Genomic DNA, 22,833 nt, shown 5'->3' on the forward strand with positions numbered 1-22,833 from the left:
ACCAGATACTGACTGGTATCCCCCCCCAATAAAACAAAACTGCACCTTTCAGAGTGGCCTTTTATTGTGGGCAGTCTAAGGCACACCTGTGCACTAATCATGGTGTCTAATCAGCATCTTGATATGGCACACCTGTGAGGTGGGATGGATTATCTCAGCAAAGGAGAAGTGCTCACTATCACAGATTTAGACTGGTTTGTGAACAATATTTGAGGGAAATGGTGATATTGTGTATGTGGAAAAAGTTTTAGATCTTTGAGTTCATCTCATACAAAATGGGAGCAAAACCAAAAGTGTTGCGTTTATATTTTTGTTGAGTATATAAAACAAATGCACACATATGTGCTGAGATGTGAACAGCTTAATGCTAACTTTAACACTGAAGACGCCATAGACATGCTAACACATTAGCATTGGTCCCATTTTTAAGTTATAAAATACATCTATCAACTGTTTCAGAGGAACATAACAGGTTGGTTTAACATAAAAAAGGTAAATATTACTCACAGACATGTGCTCTTTGGGGTGTTAGCAGGGAAAAATTAAGATAACGCGAAATAAAACAAAGAACCACGAAGCAGTTGGTCAGATCAATGCTTCATTGCTTCAAGCTTCAAAGAAGGGCCGCGCTGCAGAAACGGTTGATTGACCCTGCAGGGGTTCTGTAATCAACATAGAGACACGATCATTTTCCCGACAAACACCCCCAAAACAACGGTTGCTCTGAAGAACCGATAAGGGAATCGTTAAGCAAAAAGGCTGTTGATGTTGGTGGATCGAATCATTTCTTAACGATACCTGAAAAGAACCAGTTCTTGATACCCAAACCTAGTGCGGAAAAACATATGTACAGTGTGCGGGAAAAAACGTGCAGTGTGTGGAAAAACACGTGCAGTGTGTGGAAAAACACGTGCAGTGTGTGTAAAAACATATGTACAGTGTGTGGAAAAACATATGTACAGTGTGTGGAAAAACGCATGCAGTGTGTGGAAAAACATAAGTACAGTGTGCGGAAGAACATGCGTGCAGTGTGCGGAGAAACATATGTACAGTGAGTAAAGAAAAAAGCGTGCAGTGTGCGGAAAAACACGTACAGTGTGCAAGAAAACCACACGTGCAGTGTGGGGAAAAACATGTACAGTGTGTGGAAAAACGCATGCAGTGTGTGGAAAAACATAAGTACAGTGTGCGGAAGAACATGCGTGCAGTGTGCAAAAAACCACGCATGCAGTATGCGGAGAAACATATGTACAGTGTGCAAAAAACCACGCATGCAGTATGCGGAGAAACATATGTACAGTGTGCAAAAAACCACACATGCAGTATGCGGAGAAACATATGTACAGTGTGCAAAAAACCACACATGCAGTATGCGGAGAAACATATGTACAGTGTGCGGAAAAACATGTACAGTGTGCAAAAAAAAAAGAAACACGTGTGCAGTGTGCGGAGAAACATATGTACAGTGTGCGGAAAAACACGCGTGCAGTGTGCGGAAAAAACCACGTGTGCAGTGTGCGGAGAAATATACAGTAGTGTTCAGAATAATAGTAGTGCTATGTGACTAAAAAGATTAATCCAGGTTTTGAGTATATTTCTTATTGTTACATGGGAAACAAGGTACCAGTAGATTCAGTAGATTCTCACAAATCCAACAAGACCAAGCATTCATGATATGCACACTCTTAAGGCTATGAAATTGGGCTATTAGTAAAAAAAGTAGAAAAGGGGGTGTTCACAATAATAGTAGTAGTGTGGCATTCAGTCAGTGAGGTCGTCAATTTTGTGGAACAAACAGGTGTGAATCAGGTGTCCCCTATTTAAGGATGAAGCCAGCACCTGTTGAACATGCTTTTCTCTTTGAAAGCCTGAGGAAAATGGGACGTTCAAGACATTGTTCAGAAGAACAGCGTAGTTTGATTAAAAAGTTGATTGGAGAGGGGAAAACCTATACGCAGGTGCAAAAAATTATAGGCTGTTCATCTACAATGATCTCCAATGCTTTAAAATGGACAAAAAAACCAGAGATGCGTGGAAGAAAACAGAAAACAACCATCAAAATGGATAGAAGAATAACCAGAATGGCAAAGGCTCACCCATTGATCAGCTCCAGGATGATCAAAGACAGTCTGGAGTTACCTGTAAAATTGTTCTTTTTGGGTCCAAGGGCCGCAGACAGTTTGTGAGACGACCCCCAAACTCTGAATTCAAGCCACAGTTCACAGTGAAGACAGTGAAGCATGGTGGTGCAAGCATCATGATATGGGCATGTTTCTCCTACTATGGTGTTGGACCTATATATCGCATACCAGGTATCATGGATCAGTTTGGATATGTCAAAATACTTGAAGAGGTCATGTTGCCTTATGCTGAAGAGGACATGCCCTTGAAATGGGTGTTTCAACAAGACAATGACCCCAAGCACACTAGTAAACCAGCAAAATCTTGGTTCCAAGCCAGCAAAATTAATGCCTCGCAGATGTGAAGAAATCATGAAAAACTGTGGTTATACAACTAAATACTAGTTTAGTGATTCACAGGATTGATAAAAAAGCAGTTTGAACATAATAGTTTTGAGTTTGTAGCATCAACAGCAGATGCTACTATTATTGTGAACACCCCCTTTTCTACTTTTTTTACTAATAGCCCAATTTCATAGCCTTAAGAGTGTGCATATCATGAATGCTTGGTCTTGTTGGATATGTGAGAATCTACTGAATCTTCTGGTACCTTGTTTCCCATGTAACAATAAGAAATATACTCAAACCTGGATTAATCTTTTTAGTCACATAGCACTACTATTATTCTGAACACTACTGTATGTGCAGTGTGCAGAAAACACGTGCAGTATGTGGAAAAACATATGTGCAGTGTGCAAAAAAAAAAAAACATGCGTGCAGTGTGGGGAAAAACATATGTACAGTGTGCTTAAAAACACGTGCAGTGTGCAGAAAAACGGGCAGAGTGCGGAAAAACATATGTGCAGTGTGCAAAAAAACACACAGTGTGGAAAAAAGCGTGTGCAGAAAAACACACGTACAGTGTGCAAAAACATGTGTGCAGTGTGGGGAAAAACATATGTACAGTGTGCTTAAAAACACGTGCAGTGTGCAGAAAAACGGGCAGAGTGCGGAAAAACATATGTGCAGTGTGCAAAAAAACACACAGTGTGGAAAAAAGCGTGTGCAGAAAAACACACGTACAGTGTGCAAAAACATGTGTGCAGTGTGGGGAAAAACATATGTACAGTGTGCTTAAAAACACGTGCAGTGTGCAGAAAAACGGGCAGAGTGCGGAAAAACATATGTGCAGTGTGCAAAAAAACACACAGTGTGGAAAAAAGCGTGTGCAGAAAAACACACGTACAGTGTGCAAAACCATGTGTGCAGTGTGCGGAAAAACATGTATCCAAACACATCACATCATAAAAATTCAGCCTTCTGTGGAAATTGACCGAACTCCTAACCCTCAATGATATGTCACACACACACACACACACACACACACACACACACACACACACACACACACACACACACACACACACACACACACACACACACACACACACACACACACACACACACACACACACACACACAATTTAGAGGCTGATAGTGGTGTTTGGCCGGTGGACCAGACTGTGGTTGACATGTAGCTGGACTCTCTGGTGACGGTGGCAGAGAAGAGAGCACTGGAGAAACTGCTGGACATTATGGACGATGCCAGTCAGCCTCTGCACACCGTCATCAGCAACCAGAGGAGCCTCTTCAGCCACAGACTGCTCCTTCCCAAGTGCAGGACCAACAGATTTCAATTTCAATTTATTTCAATTTATTTTCATTTATAGGGCTAACCCTAACCCTATAGCACCAAATCACAACAGAGTTGCCTGAAGGAGCTTCACACAAGTAAGGTCTAACCTTACTAACCCCCAGAGCAACAGTGGTAAGAAAAACTCCCTCTGGGGAAGAAACCTCAAGCAGACCAGACTCAAAGGGGTGACCCTCTGCTTAGGTCATGATACAGACACAAATTACAAAACAATTCACAAAACAAACATACAAGAAATGCTGTTGGTGCACAGGACAGTTTCTGGAACAGACACCACACCCATCTCTGGATGGAGCTGCACCTCAAACAGAGAAAAAACAGAATCAGCCATCATAAAGACAACAAATACAGTATAATTTGTCAGCATTAAACAACAAGAAAAACAGAAGAAATACTAAAGTGATCGCCGGCCACTAACCCTAAACTTCACTGAAAGACCCAGAATTTAGGTAAAGTTGAGGCCCTGGACTGAAAACAGACTGAAAAATTATTTTGTCCCTCGTGCCATCAGACTGTACAACTCCTCACTCAGGGGGAGGGGCAACAGGAAGACAGAGGACAGGAAGGAGAGGAACAGTAGGAGCCAGTAAACCAGTATTGATCAGTATGTCTGTTTTTCTTTTTTACTTTCACTTTTGATACTCTGTGTGCTTCTTACCCTGTGTGCTGCTATACAATGTTGCTGGAACCTCAGTTGTCTTCCCAAGGGACCAATAAAGTTCTGTCTAATCTAATCGAATCTAATTATAGCCACCTTCTCTTTCCATTAATGGATTTTCTATATTTTTCGGCAGTAAGTAAATTGTTTCTGGTTTTGTACATGATTTGTGATGTTTTAAATTTTACCAAATCCATAAACCTCAAGATGTTTGATTTTAAAAATAGTGGTTTGGTGCGTTCTCTCTATCCCACTTTATTTATTATCCTTATTGCTCTTTTCTGTCGTCTCCATAGTGGCTGCAGGGTGCGTTTGTACTTGTTTCCCCAAACTTCCACACAATAAGACAGATATGGTAAAATTAATGAACAGTAGAGTCTGTGCAAGACTTTATAGTCTTCCCCAGAATTGCGGTGCATTTTGTCAGTTTTGACCTGATTTTGCTGTCTATGATCACTCCAAGACATTTATTTTGCTCTACTCTCTCTATGTGTGTTGTTTATAATCAGCCCTACTTGAACATTTGTATAATTTCTTTCAAACATGATCATCTTTGTTTTCTCTAAATTCAGTGATAATTCATTTTTGTCAAACCATAATTTTAATTTATTCATTTTTGTTGTGATTAGCTCGAAAATCTGCTGCAAGCTCTCCCCAGAACTAAAATATTTGTATCATCTGCAAACAATACAAATCTCAATAACTTCGACACATTACATATATCATTTATGTATAAAATAAACAGCTTAGGTCCTAATATTGACCCCTGTGGTACCCCACAAGTGATATCCATGTAGTGTGACTTGTGCTCACCCATTTGTATGTACTGTTTCCTGTTTCTTAGGTAGCTGCTCAGCCCACTCCCCCGAATACCAAACCTTTCCATTTGGTCTAATAATATACTCGTATTATGATCAATCATGTGAAAAGCTTAAATTATGACTCTGATTCTAGACTTTGCACTCTGTCCACAGTCCAGTTGTGCTTCCTGACAGGAGGGCGGCACTTACATGATCAGCTGTCTGTACATGATACACGCAACGTCTCCATGTTGTCAGTGTTTTTTAAAAAATATATAGAAAAATAAGTAAAGTTGATGTGATCGTTACGTCTTTGTGCTGTTGTGTCCAGGACACGGCGGGGCAGGAGCGTTACCGCACCATCACCACGGCCTATTACCGCGGCGCCATGGGCTTCATCCTTATGTATGACATCACCAACGAGGAGTCCTTCAGTGCCGTCCAGGACTGGTAGGTGGTTGGAGAGAAGCTGATGTCCTATTGGAGGACCTGAGTCCAGGCTAAAACCTGTGTTGCTGTGTGCGTTTTCAGGGCCACCCAGATTAAGACATATTCGTGGGACAATGCCCAGGTCATCATGGTGGGCAACAAGTGTGACATGGACGAGGAGCGAATCGTCCCTCCAGAGAAAGGAAAACACCTCGCTGACCAGTTAGGTGAGACGCTGCTGCTGCTGCCAAATCCTGCTTCATGGACAAAATCCACAAGAAAAAATGCAAGCAGATGTGTTTGGTCTGGACTCTGACCTCTGACCCCAGACCTTTGATATGAAAGCACCAGTGTTGACTGCGGCTCTCTGGACCTCTCAGTGTTCTGGGTTTGTGTTTGTTTGGCCGGGTGGGTTTGGTCCTGTGAATCTGTTCTCGTCGTCTGTGGTTCTTGTGGCTCTGAGGATTTCATGGTGCTTGGTTCCAGGTTTAGCACTGTGAGTGAGAATCTGCTCTGGACCAGCAGTGCTTTATAGTCCTTGAGCCCGAAGCCCATCAGAAGTGGACTCAACAACAATCCAGACTCAGGGGACTATGACTGACACAAATGTATGGTGGCCATCCAGTGTGGCAGCTGTAGTCAGGTCGGGGTCAACATTTAAAAATGCTCCAACCATATTAAAATTTTTGACACACAATTTTTCTGATTCCAAAAAGGTGTACTTTGGACTATGACTGAAAGGTCTGGAACAAAAACAGCAAAAATAGTCCCTTTTAGTTTGTAAATGGGTCAAAGGTTAAAGTTGCCCCAATTTTGGTAAAACATGGTGCAACTTATTGGTTGAATTAATAGGATTAATAAATGAAAAGGTTTTGACTGTGTTGAATGTTTGATGTCCAAAGTAAAGGTCAAACAAGGTCGATGTCTATTGGATTGTATGACATGTGACATATGTTACCCTGTAACATGATAACTGAGCATGACAGATGGTGCAAACTATTCCTTCTTCAAACCTGATTAGCTCAAAGCTCAGACTTTTCTCACCATTCTTGCTGTTTTTATCCCATAGCTTGATAACATTCAGTCGCAGAATATTTATGTTAAATAATGTGGTGTAGTTTGCTCTGCTATTTTGCTCTGTATTTTTAGATTATTTATTTATTTATTTATTTCCCTTTAATATTTTACACTTTTGTATTGCTATTATTGTGAAGCACTTTGGTCAGCTGCAGCTGTGTTTTAATGTGCTATATAAATAAATTGAATTTAGTTTTCAGTATGATTGGACCATTTTTAGGCCCCTGGTATGAAATACGGGGGATATAGCAATCAGCATGTTCGTCTGTCTGTCTGTTGTTATGTCTGTCTGTTGTTAGCATATCTCAAGAACCACTTGACCAATTTCATTTATATTTAGCATACCTGTGTACTTGGATGATCCCTGACACGTATTTCTGATTTGTGGGGACCGGTGTTGGGGGGGGCATGTCATCTCCTGATGACTCTTGTTAATTATTGACCCTTGTGTAATTCTTCATTGCTACCACCCTGGATGGCCACCATACATTTGTGTAGGTCATGGTACACTAAGGCTGGATTGTTGTTGAGTCCCCTGAGGTGGTCCTGAAAACGTGCTTGGCCCGTGGACTGTCTGGGGTCCTACACAGTGAAGCACAGACAGTGAAGAGGCGGTCGGTGGCCACTGAGGGCACTTTAGTTTAGCGAGCGTGTGCAAAAGTCAACCAGCTGCTGGGCGTGAAGAGGTCACTATGGTTTTGTTCTTTCATAGTTCCGCGGCATTCAACGGCAGTGTCTCTGCACTGTGAGAACGAGCAGCAGACAAACTGAGTTTGGCCCGAGGAGTGTGTGCTCAGGAACAACACCCTCAGAGTCAGCCAGGCCTTGTTGTTCTGCACACACGCCGACCGCCGGCGGCTCTGTTCCTGCCCGTCAGTGTACACGCTGCAGGCTCACTGCACACACACCTGTTTGCTCCTCACCTCATTTTCACACAGTTCACCTGACGACCGTTTGACCAAAGTGTTCAATTTAACACCAAAGATCAAAAGGTTTCACAAAAAAAAAAAACCTGCCCTTTGTCAGTTTATGATTAAAAAAACAGGCCTTTTCATATTTACGAGGAGAAACTTGTGATCAGGGTTAGCCAGTGTTCTGTAAAAAAGTTACCAGTGAAGACTGGACAGTTTTTGTTTAAAAAAAAAAATCTGTGATTTTTAAAATGCAGAAAGTTGAAATGTTTGGTGCACTTGTGAGAGATGGACACTCGTGATCCTGTGGATAAACAGCCCACATTTACACAGAAGTTTGTATTTTGACTGTCAACTGTAGAAGCACAAAAGGGAAAACTCACTTTTGGAAGGACATGTATTTTTCCGACCCCAATAACTTTCAGAGTTCTGACGTGCTCGGAACCTAATTCAGGCATGGACCCAACAACATGCAGCTGAACCTGCGTGCCATGTTTGGAGCAGATCGGCTCAGAGACTGCTGATAGTCTGAAACCTTCATGTGACACACACCAGCAGTTATTATAAGATTTAGAACAGTCACTTTGTTTTCTTTATTAAAAACTGTTTTGAATGACACTTTCTCTCAGAAGATCTGTCACATCCACCAGCTGGTGTCAGTGCTCAGCTGCACACCAGCAGCACCTCAGACTGTTTGCCGTCTGGAATCAAACCAAAGATCCTCTGGTCTCAAACCCGCTGCTTTAACCTCTGGACCGTAACCCCATTTCTTCATAAGAATGAGGTCCATCCAAGAGTGGAGGTGAAGCGGTGGAGGAGGAGGAGGTGACCTTTACCCAGAGAACCATCTGTCAATCATCACCTGCAGGGAACCAGCACCAGATGCAGCAGGAAAAACCAGAGACTGGACCAGAACCATTTCCAGTAAGCAGAACCGTCAGAACGGAGCAAGCATGAAATCTGCACAGCACCGGGAGCGAATGTGACCAAAGACGGTGCCGGCGCGCAGACGACTCACCGAGTGGACCAGAACCTTCACAACTGTACAGTTTTGGATTTTTGTCAACAGGTCCTGCGAGCCAGTCCCACGCTGAACAAACCCTTTCTGTCCACCAGCATTCAGACGTTTGCTGTGAAGTGTAACAATTTTATTTCAGCACTCATTCATCAAAAAACTAACAGAAAGTCTCTGATGTGTGACAGCTTATATAAAAATATAGTTCAATATGAAAAAAACTGCAAACAATACAATTACACCAGAACTAGAACCAAACTTAAAGGGTGTCACTAATTTATATGTATAGTCAACAAAAATATAAACGCAACACTTTTGGTTTTGCTCCCATTTTGTATGAGATGAACTCAAAGATCTAAAACTTTTTCCACATACACAATATCACCATTTCCCTCAAATATTGTTCACAAACCAGTCTAAATCTGTGATAGTGAGCACTTCTCCTTTGCTGAGATAATCCATCCCACCTCACAGGTGTGCCATATCAAGATGCTGATTAGACACCATGATTAGTGCACAGGTGTGCCTTAGACTGTCCACAATAAAAGGCCACTCTGAAAGGTGCAGTTTTGTTTTATTGGGGGGGATACCAGTCAGTATCTGGTGTGACCACCATTTGCCTCATGCAGTGCAACACATCTCCTTCACATAGAGTTGATCAGGTTGTCAATTGTGGCCTGTGGAATGTTGGTCCACTCCTCTTCAATGGCTGTGTGAAGTTGCTGGATATTGGCAGGAACTGGTACACGCTGTCGTATACGCCGGTCCAGAGCATCCCAAACATGCTCAATGGGTGACATGTCGGTGAGTATGCCGGCCATGCAACAACTGGGACATTTTCAGCTTCCAAGAATTGTGTACAGATCCTTGCAACATGGGGCCGTGCATTATCCTGCTGCAACATGAGGTGATGTTCTTGGATGTATGGCACAACAATGGGCCTCAGGATCTCATCACGGTATCTCTGTGCATTCAAAATGCCATCAATAAAATGCACCTGTGTTCTTCGTCCATAACAGACGCCTGCCCATACCATAACCCCACCGCCACCATGGGCCACTCGATCCACAACACTGACATCAGAAAACCGCTCATCCAAACGACGCCACACACACTGTCTGCCATCTGCCCTGGACAGTGTGAACCGGGATTCATCCGTGAAGAGAACACCTCTCCAACGTGCCAAACGCCAACGAATGTGAGCATTTGTCCACTCAAGTCGGTTACGACGATGAACTGGAGTCAGGTCGAGACCCCGATGAGGATGACGAGCATGCAGATGAGCTTCCCTGAGACGGTTTCTGACAGTTTGTGCAGAAATTCTTTGGTTATGCAAACCGATTGTTTCAGCAGCTGTCCGAGTGGCTGGTCTCAGACGATCTTGGAGGTGAACATGCTGGATGTGGAGGTCCTGGGCTGGTGTGGTTACACGTGGTCTGCGGTTGTGAGGCTGGTTGGATGTACTGCCAAATTCTCTGAAACGCCTTTGGAGACGGCTTATGGTAGAGAAATGAACATTCAATACACGAGCAACAGCTCTGGTTGACATTCCTGCTGTCAGCATGCCAATTGCACGCTCCCTCAAATCTTGCGACATCTGTGGCATTGTGCTGTGTGATAAAACTGCACCTTTCAGAGTGGCCTTTTATTGTGGGCAGTCTAAGGCCACACCTGTGCACTAATCATGGTGTCTAATCAGCATCTTGATATGGCACACCTGTGAGGTGGGATGGATTATCTCAGCAAAGGAGAAGTGATCACTATCACAGATTAGACTGGTTTGTGAACAATATTTGAGGGAAATGGTGATATTGTGTATGTGGAAAAAGTTTTAGATCTTTGAGTTCATCTCATATAAAATGGGAGCAAAACCAAAAGTGTTGCATTTATATTTTTGTTGAGTGTATGTATATATATATATAGCACTTTTATCTGCTAACTTCATCAGCGTTGGCAAGCTAACTAGCTTGCTAACGCTTTCGTTTTTATTTTTTATTTTTTATTTTTTCTCTTTTAGCACTGTTGTCGTGCGTTCGCTGTTGTCGTGCGTTGCCTGTGCTGCTTCATGGCCTGTTGGTGCCTTGATTGGGGCACTCCTTCTGCTGAATCACCTTTAAATTATTTACACATTATTCACTTTGTGTGTTTTTAGGAATCCGCTAGGTTGCGTAGCTACTAGCTCTTAGCCGATTTAGCATGACGGCTTCTCCTGTCTCTCCCGCACTTTTCTGCTCTGGGTGTGAAATGTTTAGTTATTCCTCGGCCTCCTTTAGCAGTAACGGTACTTGTAATAAGTGCAGCTTATTCGTAGCTTTGGAGGCCAGGCTGGGCAAATTGGAGACTCGGCTCCGCACCGTGGAAAATTCTACAGCTAGCCAGGCCCCTGTAGTCGGTGCGGACCAAGGTAGCTTAGCCGCCGCTACTTCCCCCCTGGCAGATCCCGGGCAGTCGGGAAAGCAGGCTGACTGGGTGACTGTGAGGAGGAAGCGTAGCCCTAAACAGAAGCCCCGTGTACACCGTCAACCCGTTCACATCTCTAACCGTTTTTCCCCACTCGACGATACACTCACCGAGGATCAAACTCTGGCTATTGGCGACTCTGTTTTGAGAAATGTGAAGTTAGCGACACCAGCACCATGTCCATTGTCTTCGGGGGCCAGAGCAGGCGACATCGAAGGACATTTGAAACTGCTGGCTAAGGCTAAGCGTAAATTTGGTAAGATTGTAATTCACGTTGGCAGTAATGACACTCGGTTACGCCAATCGGAGGTCACTAAAATTAACATTAAATCGGTGTGTAACTTTGCAAAAACAATGTCGGACTCTGTAGTTTTCTCTGGGCCCCTCCCCAATCAGACCGGGAGTGACATGTTTTAGCCGCATGTTCTCCTTGAATTGCTGGCTGTCTGAGTGTGTCCAAAAAATGAGGTGGGCTTCATTGATAATTGGCAAAGCTTCTGGGGAAAACCTGGTCTTGTTAGGAGAGACGGCATCCATCCCCCTTTAGATGGAGCAGTTCTCATTTCTAGAAATCTGGCCAATTTTCTTGGATCCTCCAAACTGTGACTGTCCAGCGTTGGGACCAGGAGTCAGAGCTGTGGTCTTATACACCTCTCTGCAGCTTCTCTCCCCCTGCCATCCCCTCATTACCCCATCCCCGTAGAGACGGTGCCTGCTCCCCGACCACCAATAACCAGCAAAAATCTATTTAAGCATAAAAATTCAAAAAGAAAAAATAATATAGCACCTTCAATTGCACCACAGACTAAAACAGTAAATGTGGTCTATTAAACATTAGGTCTCTCTCTTCTAAGTCCCTGTTGGTAAATGATATAATAATTGATCAACGTATTGATTTATTCTGCCTAACAGAAACCTGGTTACAGCAGGATGAATATGTTAGTTTAAATGAGTCAACACCCCCGAGTCACACTAACTGTCAGAATGCTCGTAGCACGGGCCGTGGCGGAGGATTAGCAGCAATCTTCCATTCCAGCTTATTAATTAATCAGAAACCTAGACAGAGCTTTAATTCATTTGAAAGCTTGTCTCTTAGTCTTGTCCATCCAAATTGGAAGTCCCAAAAACCAGTTTTATTTGTTATTATCTATCGTCCACCTGGTCGTTACTATGAGTTTCTCTGTGAATTTTCAGACCTTTTGTCTGACTTAGTGCTTAGCTCAGATAAGATAATTATAGTGGGCGATTTTAATATCCACACAGATGCTGAGAATGACAGCCTCAGCACTGCATTTGGTCTATTATTGGACTCTATCGGCTTTGCTCAAAAAGTAAATGAGTCCACCCACCACTTAATCATATCTTAGATCTTGTTCTGACTTATGGTATGGAAATAGAAGATTTAACAGTATTCCCTGAAAACTCCCTTCTGTCTGATCATTTTTTAATAACATTTACATTTACCCTGATGGACTACCCTGCAGTGGGGAATAAGTTTCATTACACTAGAAGTCTTTCAGAAAGCGCTGTAACTAGGTTAAGGATATGATTCCTTTGTTATGTTCTCTAATGTCATATACCAACACAGAGCAGAGTAGGCTACCTAAACTCTGTAAGGGAGTTAGAGTATCTCGTCAATAGTTTTACATCCTCTTTGAAGACAACTTTGGATGCTGTAGCTCCTCTGAAAAAAGAGAGCTTTAAATCAGAAGTGTCTGACTCCGTGGTATAACTCACAAACTCGTAGCTTAAAGCAGATAACCCGTAAGTGGAGAGGAAATGGCGTCTTACTAACTTAGAAGCTCTCACTTAGCCTGGAAAAAGAGTTTGTTGCTCTATAAAAAAGCCCTCCGTAAAGCTAGGACATCTTTCTACTCATCACTAATTGAGAAAATAAGAATACCCTCAGGTTTCTTTTCAGCACTGTAGCTAGGCTGACAAAGAGTCAGAGCTCTGTTGAGCTGAGTATTCCATTAACTTTAACTAGTAATGACTTCATGACTTTCTTTGCTAACAAAATTTTGACTATTAGAGAAAAAATTACTCATAACAATCCCAAAGATGTATCGTTATCTTTGGCTGCTTTCAGTGATGCCGGTATTTGGTTAGACTCTTTCTCTCCGGTTGTTCTGTCTGAGTTATTTCATTGGTTGCTTCGTCCAAACCATCGCATGTTTATTGGACCCCATTCCTGCCAGGCTGCTCAAGGAAGTCCTACCATTATTTAATGCTTCAATCTTAAATATGATCAATCTATCTTTGTTAGTTGGTTAGTACCACAGGCCTTTAAGGTGGCAGTAATTAAACCATTACTTAAAAAGCCATCACTTGATCCAGCTATCTTAGCTAATTATAGGCCAATTTCCAACCTTCCTTTTCTCTCAAAGATTCTTGAGAGGGTAGTTGTAAAACAGCTAACTGATCACCTGCAGAGGAATGGTCTATTTGAAGAGTTTCAGTCAGGTTTTAGAATTCATCATAGTACAGAAACAGCATTAGTGAAGGTTACAAATGATCTTCTTATGGCTTCGGACAGTGGACTTATCTCTGTGCTTGTTCTGTTGGACCTCAGTGCTGCTTTTGATACTGTTGACCATAAAATTTTATTACAGAGATTAGAGCATGTCATAGGTATTAAAGGCACTGCGCTGCGGTGGTTTGAATCATATTTGTCTAATAGATTACAGTTTGTTCATGGAAATGGGGAATCTTCTTCACAGACTAAAGTTAATTATGGAGTTCCACAAGGTTCTGTGCTAGGACCAATTTTATTCACTTTATACATGCTTCCCTTAGGCAGTATTATTAGACGGTATTGCTTAAATTTTCATTGTTACGCAGATGATACCCAGCTTTATCTATCCATGAAGCCAGAGGATACACACCAATTAGCTAAACTGCAGGATTGTCTTACAGACATAAAGACATGGATGACCTCTAATTTCCTGCTTTTAAACTCAGATAAAACTGAAGTTATTGTACTTGGCCCCACAAATCTTAGAGCATGGTGTCTAACCAGATCGTTACTCTGGATGGCATTTCCCTGATCTCTAGTAATACTGTGAGAAATCTTGGAGTCATTTTTGATCAGGATATGTCATTCAAAGCGCATATTAAACAAATATGTAGGACTGCCTTTTTGCATTTACGCAATATCTCTAAAATCAGAAAGGTCTTGTCTCAGAGTGATGCTGAAAAACTAATTCATGCATTTATTTCCTCTAGGCTGGACTATTGTAATTCATTATTATCAGGTTGTCCTAAAAGATCCCTAAAAAGCCTTCAGTTGGTTCAGAATGCTGCAGCTAGAGTACTGACGGGGACTAGCAGGAGAGAGCATATCTCACCCGTGTTGGCCTCTCTTCATTGGCTTCCTGTTAATTCTAGAATAGAATTTAAAATTCTTCTTCTTACTTATAAGGTTTTGAATAATCAGGTCCCATCTTATCTTAGGGACCTCGTAGTACCATATTACCCCATTAGAGCGCTTCGCTCTCAGACTGCGGGCTTACTTGTAGTTCCTAGGGTTTGTAAGAGTAGAATGGGAGGCAGAGCCTTCAGCTTTCAGGCTCCTCTCCTGTGGAACCAGCTCCCAATTCAGATCAGGGAGACAGATACCCTCTCTACTTTTAAGATTAGGCTTAAAACTTTCCTTTTCGCTAAGGCTTATAGTTAGGGCTGGATCGGGTGACCCTGGACCATCCCTTGGTTATGCTGCTTAGACGTAGATTTGTGGGGTGTTCCCATGATGCCTGTTTCTTTCTCTTTTTGCTCCGTATGCATCACTCTGCATTTAATCATTAGTGATCTGATCTCTGCCCCCCTTCACGGCATGTCTTTTCCCTGTTGTTTCCCTCATCCCCAACCAGTCTCAGCAGAAGACTGCCCCTCCCTGAGCCTGGTTCTGCTGGAGCTTTCTCTTCCCTGTTAAAAGGGAGTTTTTCCTTCCCACTGTTGCCAAGTGCTTGCTCATAGGGGGTCGTTTTGACCGTTGGGGTTTTTCATAATTATTGTTGCCTTGCTTACAATATGGAGGGCCTTGGGGCACTGTTTGTTGTGATTTGCGCGTTATAAGAAAAAAAGTTGATTTGATTGATTGATATATTATATATGAGGTCTGTGGATAAAACTAACGTACCCTTTTTATTTTTTTCAAAACTATATGGATTTGAATCAGGTGTGATTACATCAGACAAGCTTGAACCCTCGTGCGCATGCAAGAGTTTTTTCACGCCTGTCGGTGGCGTCATTTGCCTGTGGGCAGGCTTTGAGTGAGGAGTGGTCCACCCCTCCCGTCAGAATTCCTTTGTCTGACTTCTTCCTGAGAGACTGGCGCTTTGCTTGATCAAAATTTTTTCAGAACCTGTGAGGCACATCCATGTGGACATCATTCGAGAAATTCAGCTGGTTTTCTGTGAAAATTTTAACGGCTGATGAGAGATTATGGACTGTTGCTGTCGCTTTAAGGACTTCCCACGGAGCGGGACGTCGCGCCGTGCTCCGAGGCGCCGTCGTCAGCCAACTGTTTCAAGCTGAAAACCTCCAAATTTAAGCCTCTGTTGATCCAGGATGTCGTGACAGAACAGAGAACTTTTCAGAAGAGCTCAGGATCAGCAGTTTATCCGGACATTCCACTGTTAAAGGAGATTTTGTAATGAAAGACGTGCGGTCCGCGCGTCGGGACACAGCCGGCGTTGCGCGCCGCCACGGGACAAACACCTCCGTTGGAAGCTTTAAGGACAAGTTGGAACATGTCCAGCTGTTAAACAATTTCTCAGATACTCACTCAACTGAAAGCCACCAAAAGCCGCCTGGTTTTTACAAATGGTTATCAACACGGAGGTGTTTTTCCTGTGCCGCCGCACCGCGCCGGCTGCGTCCCGACGCGCGGACCGCACGTCTTTCATTAATAAAATCTCCTTTAACAGTGGAATGTCCGGATAAACTGCTGATCCCGACCTCTCCTGAAATTTGGAGGTTTTCAGCTCGAAACAGGCAGACAGCGGCGGCTCAGGGCGCATCGCGACGTCCCGCTCCGTGGGCAGTCCATAAAGCGACAGCAACAGTCCATAATCTCTCATCAGCCGTTCAAATTTTCACAGAAAACCAGCTGAATTTCTCAAATGGTGTCCACTTCGATCTGCTCACAGGTTCTGAAAAAATTTTGATCAAGCAAAGCGCCAGTCTCTCAGGAAGAAGTCAGACAAAGGGATTCCAATGGGAGGGGTGGACCACTCCTCACTCAAAGCCTGCCCACAGGCGAATGACGTAACCTACAGGCGTGAAAAAACTCACGCATGCGCACGAGGGTTCAAGGTTGGCTGATGTAATTGCACGTGATTCAAATCCATATAGTTTTTGAAAAAAATAAAAAGGTACTTTAGTTTTATCACAGACCTCGTATATAAACTTTATTTACAGAATCAGGGTCCAGTTTATACACACAAGACATATACACTTACATTATAAAACATAAAAAAAATAATACACCTTCACACCCCCCCCCCCCCCCCCCCACACACACACAATATATTTACATTAAAAAATCAGATTAGAGATACATACAATTGGCTTTTCCAGTGTTTCCATATGTCAGAATTGTATTGAGTGTCACTTTCCTTTATATTGGACAAACACATGATACCATTTCTTGACTCAGTTAACCTACACATAAATTTATACATGAGGTTCCTCATTAGAGCCTGAAATGTGGGCACATTTGCAGTGACAAACACAGTACTTGCACTTTCCCATCTTTGAGCCTTCAGCAAAATTCTAAGCGCATCATTATAAGCCACCTTGATCTTATTCATCTTTGCTTTGCTATAGCTACACCAAAGATGCGCTGTATACAGTGAAGTACAGTAAGTTCTAAAGAGAGATATTTTAACATCATTAGTACACATATAAAATTTGCGTGCCAGCATATTCGCTTGAGCATACAACTTGCAACACTGATGCTGAATATCATCATCATCACATAAGTCATTCCTAAGAATATGACCCAAGTATTTTGCTTTAATTACATTTGCCAACTCACTGTTATTTAAATAAAAAGAAGGGAACTGTAATTTTTTATCCTCCTTGGACCTGGAAATCATTACAACACTATTTTTTGAGTTATATTTAATGTCATATATATATATATATATATATATATATATATATATATATATATATATATATATATATATTTCATGTGTTTAATCCAGAAAAGTCAAAAACGTCTTCTCAGGTTTCATGTTTGAGAAGTCGGGTGGGGTCGGGAGGATGAGGTGGATTTTGTAGAACCTGACCAGCAAGAAGTGATACTGTGAATGGTGTTTTTATGTTTGTGCACTTTTTCTTTTAATCCAGCAGATGGCCTTGTTGCGCTGAGCATAGGTTTGTGCTATTTACTTATTTTTATATTTGTTTACATGTTGTTTTGCAATAATGGCTAAAGTATATTGTTTTGAATAAGATCTGTTATTTTGGTGCATTACGGATCTACCTGTTGTCAAGGATTAATTGTTTGCCAATGATATGCTGGCGCAGACTCAAACTTTGGAGCGGACGTAAAACGTTTTAAAAGATTTTCAAATAAGTTGGTCGACCAAAATGACTACAAGAAGATAAGAAGAATAAACCCAGGCCTGAGCCAGAAGCAGGTCAGAGCAGTCAGTGTGATGTTGTACAGGTTTGATGGTGGGAATGCCGCCTGTGTAAACTGAGCCAAACAAAATTTTTGAAACACGAAGCCTTTAAATTGTAAAATAAACCGTAAATTTCTGAGTGTATGAGCATCTACAGACACCAAAAGAACTCTGGATTATTTAATGAAAGATGTTGATGAAGCTTTTTTCTTCCAGCTCAGAGCAGAGACACTGTCCACTCTGAGCTGCCTTCAGTGCTGTGGCTTTACAGAATCTGAATTTGCTCACTGGTGCTGATCTCTGTTGTTTCTGGCTGATTTGATAGGAATAAAATAGCGATAAACGTAATGATAGTTATGTTTATTTAAAAAAGCAAGCATGAGAATTCAGCATAGTTCCAAGTTTGTATCTGAGTTTGTATCAGACTATTATCCGAGTATCAGAGTGTGTATCAGAGTTTTATCTGAGTATCAGAGCTTGGATCCGCGTTTGTATCAGAACTTGTATCCGAGTTTGTATCCGAGTTTGTATCTGAGTTTGGATCAGAGTTTGTGTCTGAGTTTGTATCAGAGTTTGTATCAGAGTTTGGATCTGAGTTTGTGTCTGAGTTTGTATCAGAATTTGTATCAGAATTTGTATCAGAGTTTGTGTCAGAGTTTGGATCTGAGTTTGTGTCTGAGTTTGTATCAGAGTTTGTATCAGAGTTTGGATCAGAGTTTGTGTCTGAATTTGGATCAGAGTTTGTGTCAGAAGTTAGGATCAGAGTTTGTGTCTGAGTTTGGATCAGAGTTTGTGTCTGAGTTTGGATCAGACTTTGTCTCTGAGTTTGGATCAGAGTTTGTGTCTGAGTTTGGATCAGAGTTTGTGTCTGAGTTTGGATCAGAGTTTCAATCAGAGTTTGTGTCTGAGTTTGGATCAGAGTTTGTGTCTGAGTTTGTGTCTGAGTTTGTGTCAGAGTTTGGATCAGAGTTTGTGTCTGAGTTTGGATCAGAGTTTGTTTGGATCAGAGTTTGTTTGGATCAGAGTTTGTGTCTGAGTTTGTGTCTGAGTTTGTGTCTGAGTTTGGATCAGAGTTTGTGTCTGAGTTTGGATCAGAGTTTGTTTGGATCAGAGTTTGTTTGGATCAGAGTTTGTTTGGATCAGAGTTTGTATCTGAGTTTGTGTCAGAGTTTGTGTCTGAGTTTGTGTCTGAGTTTGTGTCTGAGTTTGTGTCTGAGTTTGTGTCTGAGTTTGGATCAGAGTTTGGATCAGAGTTTGGATCAGAGTTTGGATCAGAGTTTGTATCAGAGTTTGTGTCTGAGTTTGGATCAGAGTTTATATCAGAGTTTGTGTCCGAGTTTAGATCAGAGTTTGTGTCCGAGTTTGGAACAGAGTTTGAACAGAGTTTGTGTCTGAGTTTGTGTCTGCGTTTGGATCAGAGTTTGTGTCCGAGTTTGGATCAGAGTTTGTGTCTGAGTTTGGATCAGAGTTTCTGTCTGAGTTTGGATCAGAGTTTGGATCAGAGTTTGTGTCTGAGTTTGGATCAGAGTTTGATCAGAGTTTGTGTCTGAGTTTGTGTCTGAGTTTGGATCAGAGTTTGTGTCCGAGTTTGGATCAGAGTTTGTGTCCGAGTTTGGATCAGTGTTTGTGTCTGAGTTTGGATCAGAGTTTGGATCAGAGTTTGTGTCTGAGTTTGGATCAGAGTTTGGATCAGAGTTTGGATCAGAGTTTGTGTCTGAGTTTGTGTCTGAGTTTGTGTCTGAGTTTGGATCAGAGTTTGTGTCTGAGTTTGGATCAGAGTTTGATCAGAGTTTGTGTCTGAGTTTGTGTCAGAGTTTGGATCAGAGTTTGTGTCTGAGTTTGGATCAGAGTTTGTGTCAGAATTTGGATCAGAGTTTGTGTCTGAGTTTGGATCAGAGTTTGTGTCTGAGTTTGGATCAGAGTTTGTGTCTGAGTTTGGATCAGAGTTTGTGTCTGAGTTTGGATCAGAGTTTGTGTCAGAGTTTGGATCAGAGTTTGTGTCTGAGTTTGTGTCAGAGTTTGGATCAGAGTTTGTGTCAGAGTTTGGATCAGAGTTTGTGTCTGAGTTTGTGTCTGCGTTTGGATCAGAGTTTGTGTCAGAGTTTGGATCAGAGTTTGATCAGAGTTTGTGTCTGAGTTTGGATCAGAGTTTGGATCAGAGTTTGTGTCTGAGTTTGGATCAGAGTTTGATCAGAGTTTGTGTCTGAGTTTGGATCAGAGTTTGATCAGAGTTTGTGTCTGAGTTTGGATCAGAGTTTGTGTCTGAGTTTGGATCAGAGTTTGGATCTGAGTTTGTGTCTGAGTTTGTATCAGAATTTGTATCAGAATTTGTATCAGAGTTTGTGTCAGAGTTTGGATCTGAGTTTGTGTCTGAGTTTGTATCAGAGTTTGTATCAGAGTTTGTGTCTGAATTTGGATCAGAGTTTGTGTCAGAAGTTAGGATCAGAGTTTGTGTCTGAGTTTGGATCAGAGTTTGTGTCTGAGTTTGGATCAGACTTTGTCTCTGAGTTTGGATCAGAGTTTGTGTCTGAGTTTGGATCAGAGTTTGTGTCTGAGTTTGGATCAGACTTTGTCTCTGAGTTTGGATCAGAGTTTGTGTCTGAGTTTGGATCAGAGTTTGTGTCTGAGTTTGTGTCCTAGTTTGGATCAGAGTTTGTGTCAGAGTTTGGATCAGAGTTTGTGTCTGAGTTTGTGTCTGAGTTTGTGTCAGAGTTTGTGTCTGAGTTTGGATCAGAGTTTGTGTCCGAGTTTGTGTCAGAGTTTGTGTCTGAGTTTGGATCAGAGTTTGTATCAGAGTTTGTGTCAGAGTTTGTGTCTGAGTTTGGATCTGAGTTTGGATCAGAGTTTGTGTCTGAGTTTGGATCTGAGTTTGGATCAGAGTTTGTGTCTGAGTTTGGATCAGAGTTTGGATCAGAGTTTGTGTCTGAGTTTGGATCAGAGTTTGTGTCTGAGTTTGGATCAGAGTTTGTGTCTGAGTTTGGATCAGAGTTTGGATCAGAGTTTGGATCAGAGTTTGTATCTGAGTTTGGATCAGAGTTTGTGTCTGAGTTTGTGTCTGAGTTTGGATCAGAGTTTGTGTCTGAGTTTGGATCAGAGTTTGTTTGGATCAGAGTTTGTTTGGATCAGAGTTTGTGTCTGAGTTTGTGTCTGAGTTTGTGTCTGAGTTTGGATCAGAGTTTGTGTCTGAGTTTGGATCAGAGTTTGTTTGGATCAGAGTTTGTTTGGATCAGAGTTTGTGTCTGAGTTTGTGTCTGAGTTTGTGTCTGAGTTTGGATCAGAGTTTGTGTCTGAGTTTGGATCAGAGTTTGTTTGGATCAGAGTTTGTTTGGATCAGAGTTTGTTTGGATCAGAGTTTGTTTGTATCTGAGTTTGTATCTGAGTTTGTGTCAGAGTTTGTGTCTGAGTTTGTGTCTGAGTTTGTGTCTGAGTTTGTGTCTGAGTTTGGATCAGAGTTTGTATCAGAGTTTGGATCAGAGTTTGTATCAGAGTTTGTGTCTGAGTTTGGATCAGAGTTTATATCAGAGTTTGTGTCCGAGTTTAGATCAGAGTTTGTGTCCGAGTTTGGAACAGAGTTTGTGTCCGAGTTTGGATCAGAGTTTGAACAGAGTTTGTGTCTGAGTTTGTGTCTGCGTTTGGATCAGAGTTTGTGTCCGAGTTTGGATCAGAGTTTGGATCAGAGTTTGTGTCAGAGTTTGGATCAGAGTTTGTGTCTGAGTTTGTGTCTGAGTTTGGGTCAGAGTTTGGATCAGAGTTTGATCAGAGTTTGTGTCTGAGTTTGGATCAGAGTTTGTGTCTGAGTTTGTGTCAGAGTTTGGATCAGAGTTTGTGTCTGAGTTTGGATCAGAGTTTGTGTCAGAGTTTGGATCAGAGTTTGTGTCTGAGTTTGGATCAGAGTTTGTGTCTGAGTTTGGATCAGAGTTTGTATCAGAGTTTGTGTCCGAGTTTAGATCAGAGTTTGTGTCCGAGTTTGGATCAGAGTTTGTGTCCGAGTTTGGATCAGAGTTTGTGTCCGAGTTTGAGTCAGAGTTTGAACAGAGTTTGTGTCTGAGTTTGTGTCTGCGTTTGGATCAGAGTTTGTGTCCGAGTTTGGATCAGTGTTTGTGTCTGAGTTTGGATCAGAGTTTGATCAGAGTTTGTGTCTGAGTTTGGATCAGAGTTTGGATCAGAGTTTGTGTCTGAGTTTGGATCAGAGTTTGATCAGAGTTTGTGTCTGAGTTTGGATCAGAGTTTGATCAGAGTTTGTGTCTGAGTTTGGATCATAGTTTGGATCATAGTTTGTATCAGAGTTTGTGTCTGAATTTGGATCATAGTTTGTATCAGAGTTTGTGTCTGAGTTTGGATCAGAGTTTGGATCAGAGTTGTGTCTGAGTTTGGATCAGAGTTTGTGTCTGAGTTTGGATCAGAGTTTGTGTCTGAGTTTGGATCAGAGTTTGTGTCTGAGTTTGGATCAGAGTTTGTGTCTGTGTTTGGATCATAGTTTGGATCAGAGTTTGGATCTGAGTTTGGATCATAGTTTGGATTATAGTTTGTATCAGAGTTTGTGTCTGAGTTTGGATCAGAGTTTGTATCAGAGTTTGTGTCTGAGTTTGGATCAGAGTTTGTGTCTGAGTTTGGATCAGAGTTTGATCAGAGTTTGTGTCTGAGTTTGTGTCTGAGTTTGGATCAGAGTTTGTGTCCGAGTTTGGATCAGAGTTTGTGTCCGAGTTTGGATCAGTGTTTGTGTCTGAGTTTGGATCAGAGTTTGTGTCAGAGTTTGGATCAGAGTTTGATCAGAGTTTGTGTCTGAGTTTGGATCAGAGTTTGATCAGAGTTTGTGTCTGAGTTTGTGTCAGAGTTTGGATCAGAGTTTGTGTCTGAGTTTGTGTCAGAGTTTGTGTCTGAGTTTGGATCAGAGTTTGTGTCAGAATTTGGATCAGAGTTTGGATCAGAGTTTGTGTCTGAGTTTGGATCAGAGTTTGTGTCTGAGTTTGGATCAGAGTTTGTGTCCGAGTTTAGATCAGAGTTTGTGTCCGGT

The 22,833-nt window shown here is 41.9% G+C and overlaps 1 protein-coding gene across 2 annotated transcripts in view; it reads left to right on the forward strand.

The window, feature by feature from the left end:
- rab3b (RAB3B, member RAS oncogene family) overlaps nt 1–22,833 on the forward strand; it is a 93,321-nt gene that overhangs the window by 41,216 nt on the left and 29,272 nt on the right. For both annotated transcript variants that reach the window (XM_034179308.1, XM_034179307.1), the window contains 2 exons: nt 5,624–5,742; nt 5,824–5,948. In XM_034179308.1, the coding sequence (XP_034035199.1) occupies nt 5,624–5,742; nt 5,824–5,948 (244 nt within the window). The remainder of the gene's footprint in view (nt 1–5,623; nt 5,743–5,823; nt 5,949–22,833) is intronic.

The sequence above is a fragment of the Thalassophryne amazonica genome, chromosome 10, assembly GCF_902500255.1.
Source record: "Thalassophryne amazonica chromosome 10, fThaAma1.1, whole genome shotgun sequence".
Lineage (NCBI taxonomy): Eukaryota > Metazoa > Chordata > Actinopteri > Batrachoidiformes > Batrachoididae > Thalassophryne > Thalassophryne amazonica.